The 15,010-nt window shown below is 36.2% G+C and overlaps 1 protein-coding gene across 2 annotated transcripts in view; it reads right to left on the reverse strand.

The window, feature by feature from the left end:
- Positions 1 to 1,126: 1,126 nt before the first annotated feature.
- LOC112750499 (uncharacterized) overlaps positions 1,127 to 15,010 on the reverse strand; it is a 34,393-nt gene continuing 20,509 nt past the window's right edge. For both annotated transcript variants that reach the window (XM_025799249.2, XM_072216620.1), the window contains exons 13-33: positions 14,506 to 14,636; positions 13,904 to 13,963; positions 13,712 to 13,781; positions 13,543 to 13,607; positions 13,405 to 13,466; positions 13,214 to 13,337; positions 13,077 to 13,134; positions 12,789 to 12,901; positions 6,092 to 6,169; positions 5,924 to 5,986; positions 5,703 to 5,798; positions 5,485 to 5,594; positions 4,709 to 4,898; positions 4,256 to 4,370; positions 3,711 to 3,823; positions 3,543 to 3,620; positions 2,549 to 2,614; positions 1,970 to 2,101; positions 1,819 to 1,875; positions 1,648 to 1,728; positions 1,127 to 1,553 (exon numbers count right to left, since the gene is read on the reverse strand). In XM_025799249.2, coding sequence (XP_025655034.1) covers positions 1,503 to 1,553; positions 1,648 to 1,728; positions 1,819 to 1,875; positions 1,970 to 2,101; positions 2,549 to 2,614; positions 3,543 to 3,620; positions 3,711 to 3,823; positions 4,256 to 4,370; positions 4,709 to 4,898; positions 5,485 to 5,594; positions 5,703 to 5,798; positions 5,924 to 5,986; positions 6,092 to 6,169; positions 12,789 to 12,901; positions 13,077 to 13,134; positions 13,214 to 13,337; positions 13,405 to 13,466; positions 13,543 to 13,607; positions 13,712 to 13,781; positions 13,904 to 13,963; positions 14,506 to 14,636 — 1,913 coding nt within the window. In that variant the 3' untranslated portion in view covers positions 1,127 to 1,502. The remainder of the gene's footprint in view (positions 1,554 to 1,647; positions 1,729 to 1,818; positions 1,876 to 1,969; positions 2,102 to 2,548; positions 2,615 to 3,542; positions 3,621 to 3,710; positions 3,824 to 4,255; positions 4,371 to 4,708; positions 4,899 to 5,484; positions 5,595 to 5,702; positions 5,799 to 5,923; positions 5,987 to 6,091; positions 6,170 to 12,788; positions 12,902 to 13,076; positions 13,135 to 13,213; positions 13,338 to 13,404; positions 13,467 to 13,542; positions 13,608 to 13,711; positions 13,782 to 13,903; positions 13,964 to 14,505; positions 14,637 to 15,010) is intronic.

Raw genomic sequence — 15,010 nt, forward strand, 5'->3', positions numbered from 1 at the left:
TCCCGGCGAATTCCATAATATTAAGGGTTCGTCTCACCCCCAACAAACTTCATATAAATTATAAAGTTCGCTGCATCTCCCAGCGAACTTCACTTTGAATTCTCATAAATTACAGGCTGACTTCGAATTCTGGAGACGATGATAATAGTTATCATTGCCACCGACGATGTTAAAAAAATCATGCTAGTTGTCTATGTACTTTTATGTACTATGTACTTTTGGAGACGATGATAATAGTTTAGAAATTTGAATTTCATCCTCAGCTAGGTTTTAGGGAGAATTTAGGTGATGTTCGACCGAGTGCGGCGAACTCATCCTAAAAAAAATGCATTCTGTAAATTAAAGTTGAAATAACTTGGTTTTGGAAATAATGTTTTTTTTTTTTTCAGAAAAAAATCCCCAAAAGAACTAGAGGCCTATCAAGACACTGATATTGGTTCATGATATTGGAATCCCAACTGATTAAATCTTTTTCTGCCAAACCGGAATGTTCTCCAGTGTAAAATGGAACAGGACGATTCAAGCAAATATCCAGTTACAGCCCACGAATCGAATGGTACTCAATAGCTACTCGCAGTATCAAGATTTGTTTGTGATTTTTTTGCTTCTATTTTGGTCTTATGGTTTTTGTTTTGTTTGGTTAGGTAGGGTGCTGTTCTGTTCGAGTTTGAGTGTGTCATTATTGAGGTTCGAATGCCTCTGATGAGGTTGGATACTGTTTGTTGTTATTTTGTTGTCTCATTTTGGTTTTGTGAGTCTTTGAACTTTATTTTTCGTTTGTGGTCTCAACTAAACATTTAAAAAAAATGATAAAAATATTTTCAAAACATACCAGTTTAGCAAAAATGAATAAATATGAGATAAATTGATTAAATTCTTAAAAAGACGAAATAAGATCTTAACATAATTTGTTTTTGCATGTACAAATACAAAATAAAATAATTTTATCCGTATCAGTATGTGATTTTTGACAAGGAAAGTTTTTGGCAATTTTATTTCTACTCAAATAAAAAAAAATTAAAGATTGTAGTTTGTTACAACTTTTTTCATTCATCTTTTAGATAACGGTTTAAATATTTCCAAAATAAAGTTAGTTGAAATGTATAAACCCTTTGCAAGTCTTACATTTTTCTAAAAATAAAATTTGGTCAATTTTGTCTAAAAAGAGAATGTCCGTGCTACATTCTTATACTGTTATACACCACTTGTTTCTTCTATTTCCCTCGTTAATAGATTGCACACAAACGTTACCGTATTGATACGCATAAATTTTCAAGTAACAATGAAGGTGGAGTCAATCCCAAAACTGAAACCCATAACATACAACACATTGAATGAAACGATACAAGGGGGACACAAAGGGGAACAGAAGAAGAAATCATCCGTAGAAACCCCAAACAGATTCCCCAACCCTTGCCAAAAACAAAAGAAAAAGAAAAATGCCTTTTCGATTTCTCACCATCATTTAGAGTAATCCTAATTGTACTTCATCCCAAATGTGCTCATCTTTGCAGTACCATTTGAATTGCATTTCGTTGAGACTGATTCAAGCTCTGTGGAGCAAATAAGATAAATAAAGGTTAAGTTATATTCATCCATATACAAGAAAGTTCAATCAGTAGAAAATAATTTCAAATGGCAGATAACCTTGCAAATGTGATCTAAGAGCTGTCTGTCTGACTGAGAAAAGTTGACAAAGAAATCCACAAGGTAATTTGCCAGATTTATCTGTCAATAACAAGTAATATTATTGAAAATTCAATAAGTAATTTTTTGTGCATTACATTGAAATGAAACGTATGAACTCCCAGCACAGACCTGGTTAAGCGGATCGGTGATGCTTAATAGGTCATCTTCATATTGGTCCTCTTGATCCTTAACATTTTGAAGGAAGTTCAGAATATAATAGTAATAAATATATGATCAAAAAATTGACCTTGATAGTAGCATAAACCATAGCTCAACAAACCTCATTAAACACTTTTGCCATTGCTTCAAGATGTTCATCATTGTGTCTTCCGGATGCAGATATAGAGACTGATTGAAGAAACTCTCTATCCTTTTCATTGGTATCAGCTTGAACTTCTTCCCAGTCGCTATCCTGAATAAACATTTATAAAGAGAGATGAAGAAACAAGTTTCCATTGCCCTTTTTAAATATGGAGGTAGAAATCTTGCATTAGATGATTTAGAGTTAAGGGTTTAATGTAAGCAATAAGACATCAAGTACTTTATCAAGAGTAATCTCTCTATAGAAATAATGCAATAGGATTTCCCAATCGGTCCTTCAGTTTCTAAACAGTTAAAAGTAATTTGTGCATATCAACCTGACTACAAGCTACAAAAGAATTTCGTATAAATCTGCAGTGTTCCAATAATCAGTGTATAAATTGCAAACAGCAATTTGCATTAAACTGCCTCATTTTAGTGGCTTTCGGGAATTAACAGTTCTATTCCTTGTTTCTCATATGAGAAATGAAAAGTTTTAATTAGTATGCATCATAAGATACACTGACAAACTTAATACACATCCATGTGGAAATTTTACCTCTTCATCTCCGGCCAAAGTTTGTTCTTGTATTTCACTTAATGCATCTGCCAATAAACCTACTATCTGCAAATTGGTGGAAGAAAAATCAGATAGAGTCCATTACAACATTAACTTAGTTAAGAGAGCTTCAAAGCTTTTGATTGACAAAAATTGGATCATGGGTTTGTATACACTGATGTTTCATATAATTATAATGCATAAATCTTTTAATGTATTTAAATATAGGTTCAATAAATTTGATATTTGAACACTTAAATATGTAAATAAATACGTAAGTAAAACAAATTAATCATCAATACATATGATAGAGTGAAGTGTGCTTTGTCCATGAAAAACAAAGTTTTGAATATGATTTTTTACTTCAATAATATTCTCCATAGTGATTTGATATGAAATCATTGTCAGTTGATGTCTCTGGATGAAACAGCCACGAGTGTCGCAATGATAAACAACAAAAATGAGACCACTTGACAGTGTGTTACCTTTAAGGATAAATACCCCAAAGGGATGCAGGTATATAGGCACAAAAGCTTCAGGGATAGTTTTGGATTTAAGCAGAACCAGAGAGTTGGAAAATTGAGTGAATCCTCAATTTCTAACTAACTTGGGCAGAAACTGAGAACAAAGGAAATGCCATGCTAGCACATGGGTGTTCGCAGAAAGAGGGATATAAAGGATAGAGTAAAGAGGGAGGAGGAAAAATTTGGGAGTTGGCATGTGAGAGTAGGGCTGCTATAGTGTCCTGTTTCTCTTGCTCATTGCGTCTGTTGTTCTATGTTCTCTTCAATTGTGAGCTAAGACCTAGACTCATCTGTGCGAATAATACAATCATACTACTTCCTCTAGTCCCTATGTTCGGTGTTTCTTACAGTGCGACGAGTTCACATGGTTTACCCATTTGCCAGTACACAGCATGCTACAACAAGTAGCCTTTGTGATGAAATAATATCATATGCAATTTAAGGTTCTATATATAATAAAATGGAGTTACCTTTGTAGGAAGTGGCAACATTACCCATTGATCTGGAGCTGATTTAGCTTTTGATCTTGTCGTTATTCCCACATCAGACTTTGTAAAGCAAATAAGCACAACTACTCAGCAGCCACTTCGAAAAGAATGTTTAAACGAATATATTGAATCAATATAATATTGTAATACCTTAATTAGATGGCCTTGTACGTGTACTCTTGCCAATTCATTGTGCCTACTGGCTATCAACAAGGCCAGGGCAGTTGTAGTAATTTTTATTTGATAGGCCCCTTGTATCTCACCTGCCATCACATGCCATACAGTTAAATTTGTTAGATCTTGTCTATATGCATGTTAACCATTTGCTGTTAGTCATTCTAATGTTTGAGTCTCTATTAAAAACCCCCCATTGACTCTCTCGAGAAAAGATCTAAAATTTCCAACATTCAGATGTATCTGTGCCAATGCATATGGTATGTATTTTAACTTGGTATTCTATGTAATTCTATTATCCATCAACAAACAATTTTCGGGCTGCTGTAATCAGAAAAAGGGTAAGTGGAAGTCTGCACAATGACTCTGAGTGAGACAAGGTATATACTATATTTCTATTTCTACGCCTAAAACAATTCCCAGAAAATTTGCAGGACTTCCCTTCCGACTGTAAAATACTTTTGTTTCCAAAAAGTAACGACAGAAGGATTTCACAATATGAAGGGCATAAGGATGTTCACCTTGCTGCTTAGTCCATTCTGACATTACGTAAGCAAAGGAGTTATCATGACCTTCAGCAGGAATAGAGATCAGCAAATCAATAAATTGTCCGACATTAGGAACACTCATATGAACCTGCATATTATTAAAACTGAATATTTAACTAAATACTAAAAGAGTTTAATTAGCTACCAAATATTATAGACTTACAAATTTCAAACTTAACCCACAAGTAGGTTAGGTCAAATTTGTCACAGCTTGTATTTCTTTCCATCCATATTTTAATATTTTAATGCAGCCATACACGAGAGGAATCTACTAAAGATATTATTAAAAATGATGGAATATAAGAAATCAAGGCATTCAAGTTCTTAGTGTTTCCACTTCTATATGCTACTAACCAGATATCCCTCCCAGGTAAAACACCAACAAAAGAATTAATCAAACTTAATATATAAGTTTGCATATATTACCAATCTTGCAAAAACTACTAGCAGTGAGCTTCTCAAGCTGGAAATTTGGGCAGATTGCATACGTCTAACAATAGCAGCAACCAAATCTCGTATATGTGCTGCCATATGTGACGGTAAATGCAATATAAGTTGAAGAATGTAACTTCCAACAAAAAGAGATCCCGAGCTTTCCAAATTGGGATCCAGTAGTCTGTTACAAATTTACAAGAAATAGAGTGAAAAATCTGAAACATTAAATGTAAACACACAGAAACAAACAAATAGACCATGCACAAAACAGAAAAACAAAGAAAATAACAAATTTACAACTTGTAGTTATCATGACGATTCAACATGAAAAATAAATAAATAAATCAAAAATAAAAAATAGAAAGAACGTATGCTGTCTTGCGTTTTGGTTACTACAACCATCAGCAATCACCACAAAAGTTGAAGCTTCCACTTATTTCCAGCCTCAAAATGTAACGGGGATAATTTCATAAAATAAAAATCGATAACAACATAACTGGAATAACTGAATAAATATATGTAGAGCTAGAAGTCACCAATTTGCTTTTTTTCATGTCCTGCAGCAAGGTTTGACATGAAAACTGAACAGCACAAAGAAATTTTAATTATTATAACAAGTTTCCGTCAATTAATCTGATCGTGAATTTTTCCTTGAACTCCATGAAAAATTTTGTGGGGGACTAGAAAATGTATTCTAGTCCTCAGAATGCAATGCACACTAATTGTAGATTTTTATCTACCAAGACATTTAAAATAACCATGACTACCTTGAAGCTATATCAAGTAAACTTCTCATAGTTGATCCAAAATCCAATCCCCAAACAAGAACTTGTTCTCTTCCCCCAGATATAAAAGCAGACAAACATTCCGTAGCATTCTGCACACGTCAGTAAATGCAAACATTCAATTCTGTGTTACAATTGAAAGTAATTTCAAATACAGTAATGAAATTGTTGGATATTTATGTGTATCTGAAAAAGTTGACCTGAATTTCACTGTGGTCATCACTTTGAAGGATTATTCTGATAATGGCACTAAAACAGACATCATATATTGCTTTGACAACATCATTGGGTGCATTCTGCACAAAGCTATGACAAGCTGACATTAGAAAAAGAGAAAAACAAAATACAAGCTTAAACATCTAAGTTATTTAATGAATTTAACAGAAGTAAAAGAAATTGGCTACAGTGCAAGTTGACTTGCCTTCAACAGCATTGTTAGCAGATCTAATGACCCAGCTACCAACCCATCAGCCTGCTCTTGGGGCTACCAGAAAATTTTAAGAGGTGCATCAGGGCCATCAGAAAGTTCAAAAAAGTGCATCAGAAATAACTGTCTATAGAAATCAAAAATAAATTTAAGTAGTCATACTTTATTCAAAATTGGTCCAATATACGGCAAAATTCTGGAAACCAAAGGATGTATACATCCAGGAACACCCTTGACTGCCTGGAAAAAAAAATGAAGTGTGCAGATAGAAATCTAGCAGCTAAACCATCGATGGAGCATAATGAACCAAATGATTAATAATTTCAGATCTCAGATCAAGCAAAACATTTATATTCAAATATCTTTTAATGGTCGTAAGTGGAAAAAACAAAAGTTATGTTTTAGTAACCTTCTTCCAAGTCCCAGCATAATCTAAGCACAGCCACAAGATCTTTGCATCTTTACGAGATCTAAGGAGAAAATTAAATAAATCTACTAAGCGAACCCATAGTTATTTAAAGCACCAAATGCATATACCAAAGTGATCTCACTATAGGCAATCCCAAATTCGATGAGCCAACAATCAAAATCTAAACCACAGGTAATACACATTTGACGACAGCGGTAAAAGGCCTACCATTTTTTGAAGCACATGTGATCAGAACAAAAGGGACTGAGCCAAGCATTATTGGCCTACATTTATTCCTGAATATTAGTAAGAGACGTCAGAAGTGAGTGATTTGGAAGAGGAGTCCGAGTTTTTTAGAGGGACAGGCACATAGAAACACGGTCAAAAGCTTTGAAATGTTTGGACTTTTGGAGTGAGAAAATGAGAGACAGGGACAGAGAGAGTGTGTCATAGGGACAAAAAATTATTCACCTCATTGCCCTATCAGAGCATCAAAGCTGGTTGCCAAACTGCTGCCGCGAACAACTTATCAAGTGGCTGTCTGACAAGGATAATATTGGTGCAACTCTCTCTCTCTTTCCTCTAAGAAAATGGCCATACCTCACTACTGTGCCAAGCTGACAGAGTTAGTTTCAAGACTTTACTTTCTACTTATTTACCTGAAACCATATATGGAGTACATAACACAAGATAACATTGACAAATGTTTTGTGTCTGCCTCTACTGTCTCTGCCTGTTTGTCTGTCTCCGTTCCTCTGTAAACCAAACACTAGCTATGGTAATAGAATCAAGGTGTGTGAAGTACTGGATATAAAGGGGGAAATAGGATTGAAGTAAGTCAGGCCTTGTCAGAAATCAGGATACGATCGTATCATATCAAAGAGTATCAAATATGATCTCTTAGGATTAGCATTGCATTTATCATTATTTCCTTAGTAGTATCAAGGATTTACTGTTGTTATAAATAGATGCTAGTATTCCTCTCATGTAAGACAAATCACCTAAGAGTAATATATTCTTTCTCTCACTTGCCCGAGTTGCTATTATTTGCCTTATTACTTTCGTGGTTAGTTATGGATTTTAATAGGCCTAAGCGAAACCTAGCTGCTATAGTGCTCAAGTGACTCCTTGTTTTGTTAATTTTCATAGTTCTCTCTTTCCTGAGCTGATTTTACTCTATCATTTTCCGATGTGCTTAATAGTTAATACTACATGTTTATATTATGGGCGTGTTTGGGTGCCATTCTCGAAAAAGATCTTTTTTTAAATGATATTTTTTTAAAAGATCTTTTACAAAAGTAAAAGTGATTTTATGTTTGGATATCTCATGTAAAAAGATCTTATCTATCAATTATGTTTGGGTAAAATAAGATAAAAGTATTTTTTTGTTCATTTATTATGTGAAAAACGCCTATTTTTTTTAAGAAAAAAATATCTTTTAAAAAAAGATGTAAATTGTAGCTTCTCAAAAAAGATGTTTTTTTATTTTTCTAGTACTTTTACTTTTAATATTAGAAATTTGCCAAATACACTAAAAAATAAAAAAAAAGATCTTTTTTCATTGGAAAAATATTTTTTTTATCGATTTAATGGCGCCCAAACAAGTACTATATATATGTTCTGTTTTGAGTTTTGTGAGTTCTACGAACATCATTGAAAAAGACAGAGATGAACAGAATCAAGCAAAGGAGTAGAAGACTCAATTTTATTAACATCTTGATCAAGCATAATCGTTGAAAATCAAGCATTATGCAAAATTGAATACCCAAAGACTACTAGCGTAGAAACTGTATTTGCCAACCACGTGGATGCAAACCATCATGAAGTAGATTGTAAGAGAAAATTTTACAATGTCACTTAGCTGCAAATGTCATATTCTTGGATGCCAACCCCCCCCCCCTTTTTTTTTTCTCCAAAACACACAAGTTTCTCAATTCTCTGACCAATCAAACAGCAGAAGAAACTATGAATAAAGCAAAGCTCCCTAATCATTTCTCTTTAGGGCCCTTGGATTATATATATATACTAAGCTTGACGAATGCTTATGCACTAAATTGAGGGTAAGTCTTCAGATGTTAGTTGATATTGTTAACATGTCACTTGCTTTAGGATGATACCCATCCATACTTCTGTAACTGGAATTGCAAATAGATTATTTAGCTGTTGCCAATTCTTATAACCCATATCAATATGGGATTGGATCATGCAGCATTCAATCAATATAAGTCAAAAAGGCTGTTGAATATTAGATTAGATCTGTTTTGATATAGTTTCCATCTTTAGATATCTGATTCTGATTGGATCTCCTAGTATTAAGGGATCTGATTCTATCTCCTAGTATTAAGGGATCTGATTCTATCATATCTCCTAGTATTAAGGGATTTTATTTCTGTACCTATGTATATATATATTGACACTGAGAGATGATTCTCTCAAGTGAATTCATCCAAAACACAATCCTTGTCTCACTCCATTCGTTTATTTCAAGTTGGTATCAGAGCAGGTTCCGACCCGGCTCTGGTTTCTATTTGTTTTTCTTCTTTTCCGGCTGCAATCTCTCAGCCGTGTTCCCTTTTCCCACCAGCTGACACTATCAGCTGTGTCTCTTCGTCAGAAACTGTTTTTTCGGCCAAAACCTTGTCAAACATCAGACCCACTCCGAAGCAACCCCAGAATCAGAACCGGAAAGCCAAGTTCGGCCTGTCCCCAAAATTTCTCCGCTGCCCAGGCTTTTTCCGGCCCTCGTTTCCCTTCTGCAGGTGTTTTCCGGCCGTTTCTGAGTGTCTGCATCATGTCTTCCGCCGCACAACCACAAGGGATATTTGTCTCTGGCAATGATTATGATGAGTTTCTCAAGTACCAAGCTTCAAAGCAGGCATCTACTCCCATTGCTTCGGTGGCCCACTCTGGTAATTCTGTTGCTTGTATCTCTCATTCCTCTTCTCTTGGACCATGGGTCCTTGACTCAGGTGCTTCTGATCACATTTCTGGTACTTCTTCTGTCCTCTCTAAACTTGAACACCCTGCATTTCTTCCTTCTATCACTTTGGCTGATGGTTCTAAAATTGGTGCTAGGGGAATAGGTCAAGCAACTCCTCTTCCTACATTACCTTTGAAATCTGTTCTTTACATGCCCAATTGTCCTTTCAATTTGATTTCTATTAGCTAACTTACTCGTTCTCTCAATTGTTCTGTTACCTTTTTTGCTGACTCCGTCATTGTGCAGGATCGAGGGACGGGACAGACGATTGGTACAGGATGTGAGTCTCAAGGACTGTATCGGCTTGCCTTACCCACTACTAGTGTGTCTTCTGTTGCTACTGTTGAGTCTCCGGACGTGGTCCATTGTCGCCTGGGACATCCCAGCCTCTCGAAGTTACAAGCTATGGTCCCGAGTTTATCTCGTCTTACTACCTTAGAGTGTCAAACTTGTCATTTAGGTAAACATGTTCGTAGTTCTTTTTCAAGTCGTGTCAATACACGGGCTGCGTCTCCTTTTTCTATTATTCATTCTGATGTATGGGGACCTAGTCGGGTTACTTCTCATTCTGGTTTTCGTTATTTTGTCACCTTCATTGATGACTTTTCTCGTTGCACTTGGCTATATTTAATGAAGGACAGATCTGAATTATTTGTACATTTCAAGTCTTTCTGTTCTGAAATTCAAAACCAATTCAAAACTTCAATTAAAATTTTACGAAGTGATAATGCTCGTGAGTATTTTTCAGCACCCTTTTCGTCTTACTTGTCCTCCCAAGGCATTCTACATCAGTCATCTTGTCCTCATACCCCTCAACAGAATGGTGTGGCTGAGCGTAAACATCGTCACTTGATTGAAACTGCTCGCACTCTTCTTCTCCATACTCATGTTCCCCTTAAATTTTGGGGTGAGGCTGTTCTGACTGCATGTTATTTAATTAATCGTATGCCTTCTTCTGTTTTGCAAAATCAAGTTCCTCATTCCATTTTATTTCCTCATGAGCACATTTTTTCTCTTCCACTACGAGTCTTTGGTTGTACTTGTTTCATCCATGATCTTACCCCAGGCAAAGACAAGTTAACTGCTTGCTCTATCAAATGTGTTTTCTTAGGGTACACTCGATTTCAAAAGGGTTATCGTTGCTATTCTCCAGCTCTTAATCGTTTCTTCGTGTCTGCCGATGTCACTTTTCTTGAGAATACCCCTTTTTTCTCTGCACCCGACATCACTTCACCTTCCATTACGGAGGTGCTTCCTGTTCCTTACTTAGATGGGCCTCCTATTCCCACAAAGCCTCTCCAAGTTTATCATCGCCGCCCACGGCCTGCAGTCCAAGATAACTCATCTCCTGAACCCGTGGTTGAACCGTCCTTGGATCCTTCTTCCGGAGTTAGCAGTAGTCCTCCTATTGCTCTCAGACAAGGTACTCGTTCCACCCGTAATCCTAATCCTATTTATAATTTTCTTAGTTACCATCGTTTATCATCTTCGCACTATGCTTTTACCTCCTCCTTGTCTTCTGTTTCTGTACCCAAAACAACAGCAGAAGCTCTTTCACATCCAGGGTGGCGCCAGGCTATGATTGAGGAGATGTCTGCCTTACATTCTACTGGTACTTGGGATCTTGTTCCATTGCCACCGGGCAAATCTACTGTGGGTTGTCGTTGGATCTATACTATTAAGGTCGGCTCAGATGGAACCATTGATCGATTAAAGGCCCGCCTTGTGGCTAAGGGCTACACTCAAATCTTTGGTTTGGACTATGGTGATACCTTCTCTCCTGTTGCGAAGATGGCCTCTGTTCGTCTTTTTCTTTCTATGGCTGCCATTCGCCATTGGCCTCTTCATCAACTTGATATTAAAAATGCTTTCTTACATGGTGATCTCGAGGAGGAAGTATACATGGAGCAACCTCCCAGGTTTGTTGCTCAGGGGGAGTCTTCCGGCTTAGTATGTCATTTACGCCGATCTTTATATGGCTTGAAACAATCCCCTCGAGCTTAGTTTGGTCGCTTTAGTGCTGTTATTTCTAAATTTGGCATGATTCAGAGTGAAGCAGATCATTCAGTTTTCTTCCGTCATTCTTCCTCCATGACCTCCATATATCTGGTTGTTTATGTGGATGATATTGTCATTACTGGAGATGATCATGAGGGAATCACTCAGTTAAAACAGCACTTGTTTGATCACTTTTAGACTAAGGATATGGGGAAGTTAAAATATTTCCTAGGAATTGAAGTGGCACAATCTAATGCTGGGATCTGTATCTCACAAAGAAAATATGCTCTGGATATTCTTGAAGAAACTGGAATGTTGGATTCTAGACCTGTAGATACACCAATGGATCCCAACACAAAACTTAGTCCAAATCAAGGAGAACCTCTTGCAGATCCTGGTAGATATCGCAGATTAATTGGCCGATTGAATTATCTGACAGTCACTCGGCCAGATATTTCATTTGCCACAAGTATCCTAAGTCAGTTTCTTGACTCCCCATGCGATAGTCATTGGGACGCCGCTGTTAGAGTCCTTAGATATATCAAAGGTGCTCCAGGAAAAGGTTTGTTGTATGAAGATAAAGGACATAACCAGATTGTTGGGTATACTGATGCAGATTGGGCAGGATCTCCATCTGATAGACGTTCTACATCTGGTTATTGTGTTTTTATTGGTGGAAACTTGATATCTTGGAAGAGTAAGAAGCAAAATGTTGTAGCAAGATCTAGTGCGGAAGCTGAATATAGAGCTATGGCACTTGCCACATGTGAACTTATATGGTTGAAGCAATTAGTTAAGGAACTTAAGTTTTGTGAGCCGAGTAAGATGGAACTGGTGTGCGATAATCAAGCTGCCTTACATATTGCTTCCAACCCTGTGTTTCATGAACGGACCAAGCACATAGAGATTGATTGCCATTTCATAAGGGAGAAGTTGCAAAGTGGGGAAATAGTAACAGCCTTTGTCAACTCCAACGATCAACTTGCAGATATTTTCACCAAAGCTCTCCGGGGTCCTCGGATACAATACATATGTAACAAGCTTGGTGCATATGATTTATATGCTCCAGCTTGAGGGGGAGTGTTGAATATTAGATTAAATCTGTTTTGATATAGTTTCCATCTTTAGATATCTGATTCTGATTGGATCTCCTAGTATTAAGGGATCTGATTCTATCTCCTAGTATTAAGGGATCTCTGATTCTATCATATCTCCTAGTATTAAGGGATTTTATTTCTGTACCTATGTATATATATATTGACACTGAGAGATGATTCTCTCAAGTGAATTCATCCAAAACACAATCCTTGTCTCACTCCATTCGTTTATTTCAAGTAAGGCTAAGGGGGTTTTGTCTCTCTTAGAATTCCAGGTAGTGAGTTAAAAAAGATTAATTTAAACAACAAAAGAACTAAACACTAAACAGAGAGTATTTTTCAGAAACAAAATTTGGGGGAAAGACAAATTATTACCTCAATAACTTCAAGGGCATCAATACTGATAAAAGGATCCGAAACATGCAACGCCCAAACATTGAGGATCACAGGAGAAATAATGCTTTCAACCAGTTCCGGAGATTCATGAGCTATAAGTAAAAATATCAGCATAAATATAAATGAATTGAAACGCCAAGATGAACAGCACACACAAAGATGTCAGATATGCGTTCCACTCACAGATGCGGGTACAAAAGGAGAAACCAGTCCAGAAGGAGGACTGGATATTTATTATTAAAATATCAAAAAGCAATATCCACTAACCTGTCTTAACTACTGCAAGTAATGTTTCAAGTACCATATGCAAGGTTTCATCTGATGCCTGGAAATCATATGAACATAACTATTGCAAGCAAAAATAATACAAAATAAAAGGCAAAATGATTTATATTGTATAGTACTTGAATAAGAAGATCGGTGAGGGACGAAAATAAGTCCAACAACTGAGGTTGAATAGTTTCTTTATTTGCTTCAGGGAGGAGCTGGGAAAGTGCTCGGCAAGCACCTACTTTTACAGGTGGAGGCCTGTCAAACACAATGTTAGAAGAAAGTATATGACAAATACAAACTAACACAAGTTGACTGTGCTCACAAATCCATTGAAAGCGCCTTCATTGCCATGTAAAGAAAGTGCTCTAGTGTACCACTGCTTAGCTGTAAAATGACAAGTACAATCAGAAATATGACAGAAAGAGAGGAGCTAGATAGAGATAATGACAGAATAGGTTACCACAGGGGAAAATTTAGCAACTGCAGTAAAAATGCGAGCATACAGGAAAGGGTATTCAAGAGGACCTGTAAGAAATGATGGACAAATAAGACATTAATAATTGAACCCATGGCAGTAACTGAAACAAAATGGAAGCATTAAAGAGGTGCGGGAACAGTTGAGATGTGACCTGCTTGAGAGTCATCACTGACAAGCTGTTCAATGAGGTGTTTCAAGCTTGCTGATTCAAACCCTGTCTCCTGAAAGAAACACATGTAAAAGCAAAAAAGGAAAAAAAAAAAAAAAAAAAAAAACATCAAATTGCAAAGCAAAATAATGTCACTGGAAAAAGAATTAACAATTGAATTCAAAATTCCAAGACCTCTGTCTCAAGCAGTTGTTCTGAAAGAGATGATAAGGCAAAAAGCGTAGCTTCTCTTAACTGCCAAAAGAAAATTTGTTGTGACATGGTTAGGATTTAGAAATTATAATCAAAAGTGAGAAGTAACAACCTGAATATCATTAACAAATAAGCCAAATCAGTATGCCATATCATAAACATTGCAAATGGCTCAGCCTTTTCAATAACCACGAGCATGCATAAAATGGCTAAGAATAACAGAATAGATCTTTCAAGCTTTCAACGAGATGAATAGAACTCAAAGCAAGGAAAGAGTTGCAGACTGAAAATCAAAGAATAAAAAAAGAATTCAGAGCTAGCAATATTCTAAAGTAACAAACGTCAGAAGACAAATCAAATTTCACAAATTATATTCTCTATCAAACATAATAGATTATTCAAAGACCCAGGAAAACCAAATTTTTATCTATACCCCTCACCAGCTTGCAATGCCAGACATTTTTCTTGTTTGAGACTCGGAATATTCTAAATACTGTAGGTTATTCAAATTTCACAACTATATTCTCTCTCAGACATGCTAGAGATTATTCAAAGAACAAAGGAAACCAAAATTTTATCTATACCCTCCACCAGCTTGCAGTCCCAGACATTTTTCTTGTTTGCGACTCAGTGAACCACCGTTTTGCAGCATCTTCGATGGCCAGATATCCTTCAGCACCAAAAGAACTTATTATCTCATCCAATAAAAGCACACCTGAAAGAACCAACATTCAAATAAATCTCCTGAAACAAGGAAGATAAATGATTTCCTAAAAGGGGCATTTTCAAGCAGACCTAAAAGATTTCCCAACTCCATGGACTCTCTATCACTAAGATCTCTAAAAAAGTGAAAATTCCAAGAATAGGAAGACCCTGTATTGAATAGAAATCCCTAATAGGAACGTTATGTAAAATGGAAAAGACAAGTTAAAAGGAGCATCACCTAGCCAATGATCTTCCCCTAAAAGAAAGCGAGATCCATCCCCTATTTTTGAGGAAAGCAAAAGTATGAAAGTAACATAACCACTAGAAATAAATTTCCAAGGGCTAGAGCGAGCAGCATGTGAAGCAAGATTTGAATCCCATCAA

Source organism: Arachis hypogaea, chromosome 15 (assembly GCF_003086295.3).
Source record: "Arachis hypogaea cultivar Tifrunner chromosome 15, arahy.Tifrunner.gnm2.J5K5, whole genome shotgun sequence".
NCBI classification, from domain to species: Eukaryota; Viridiplantae; Streptophyta; class Magnoliopsida; order Fabales; family Fabaceae; genus Arachis; species Arachis hypogaea.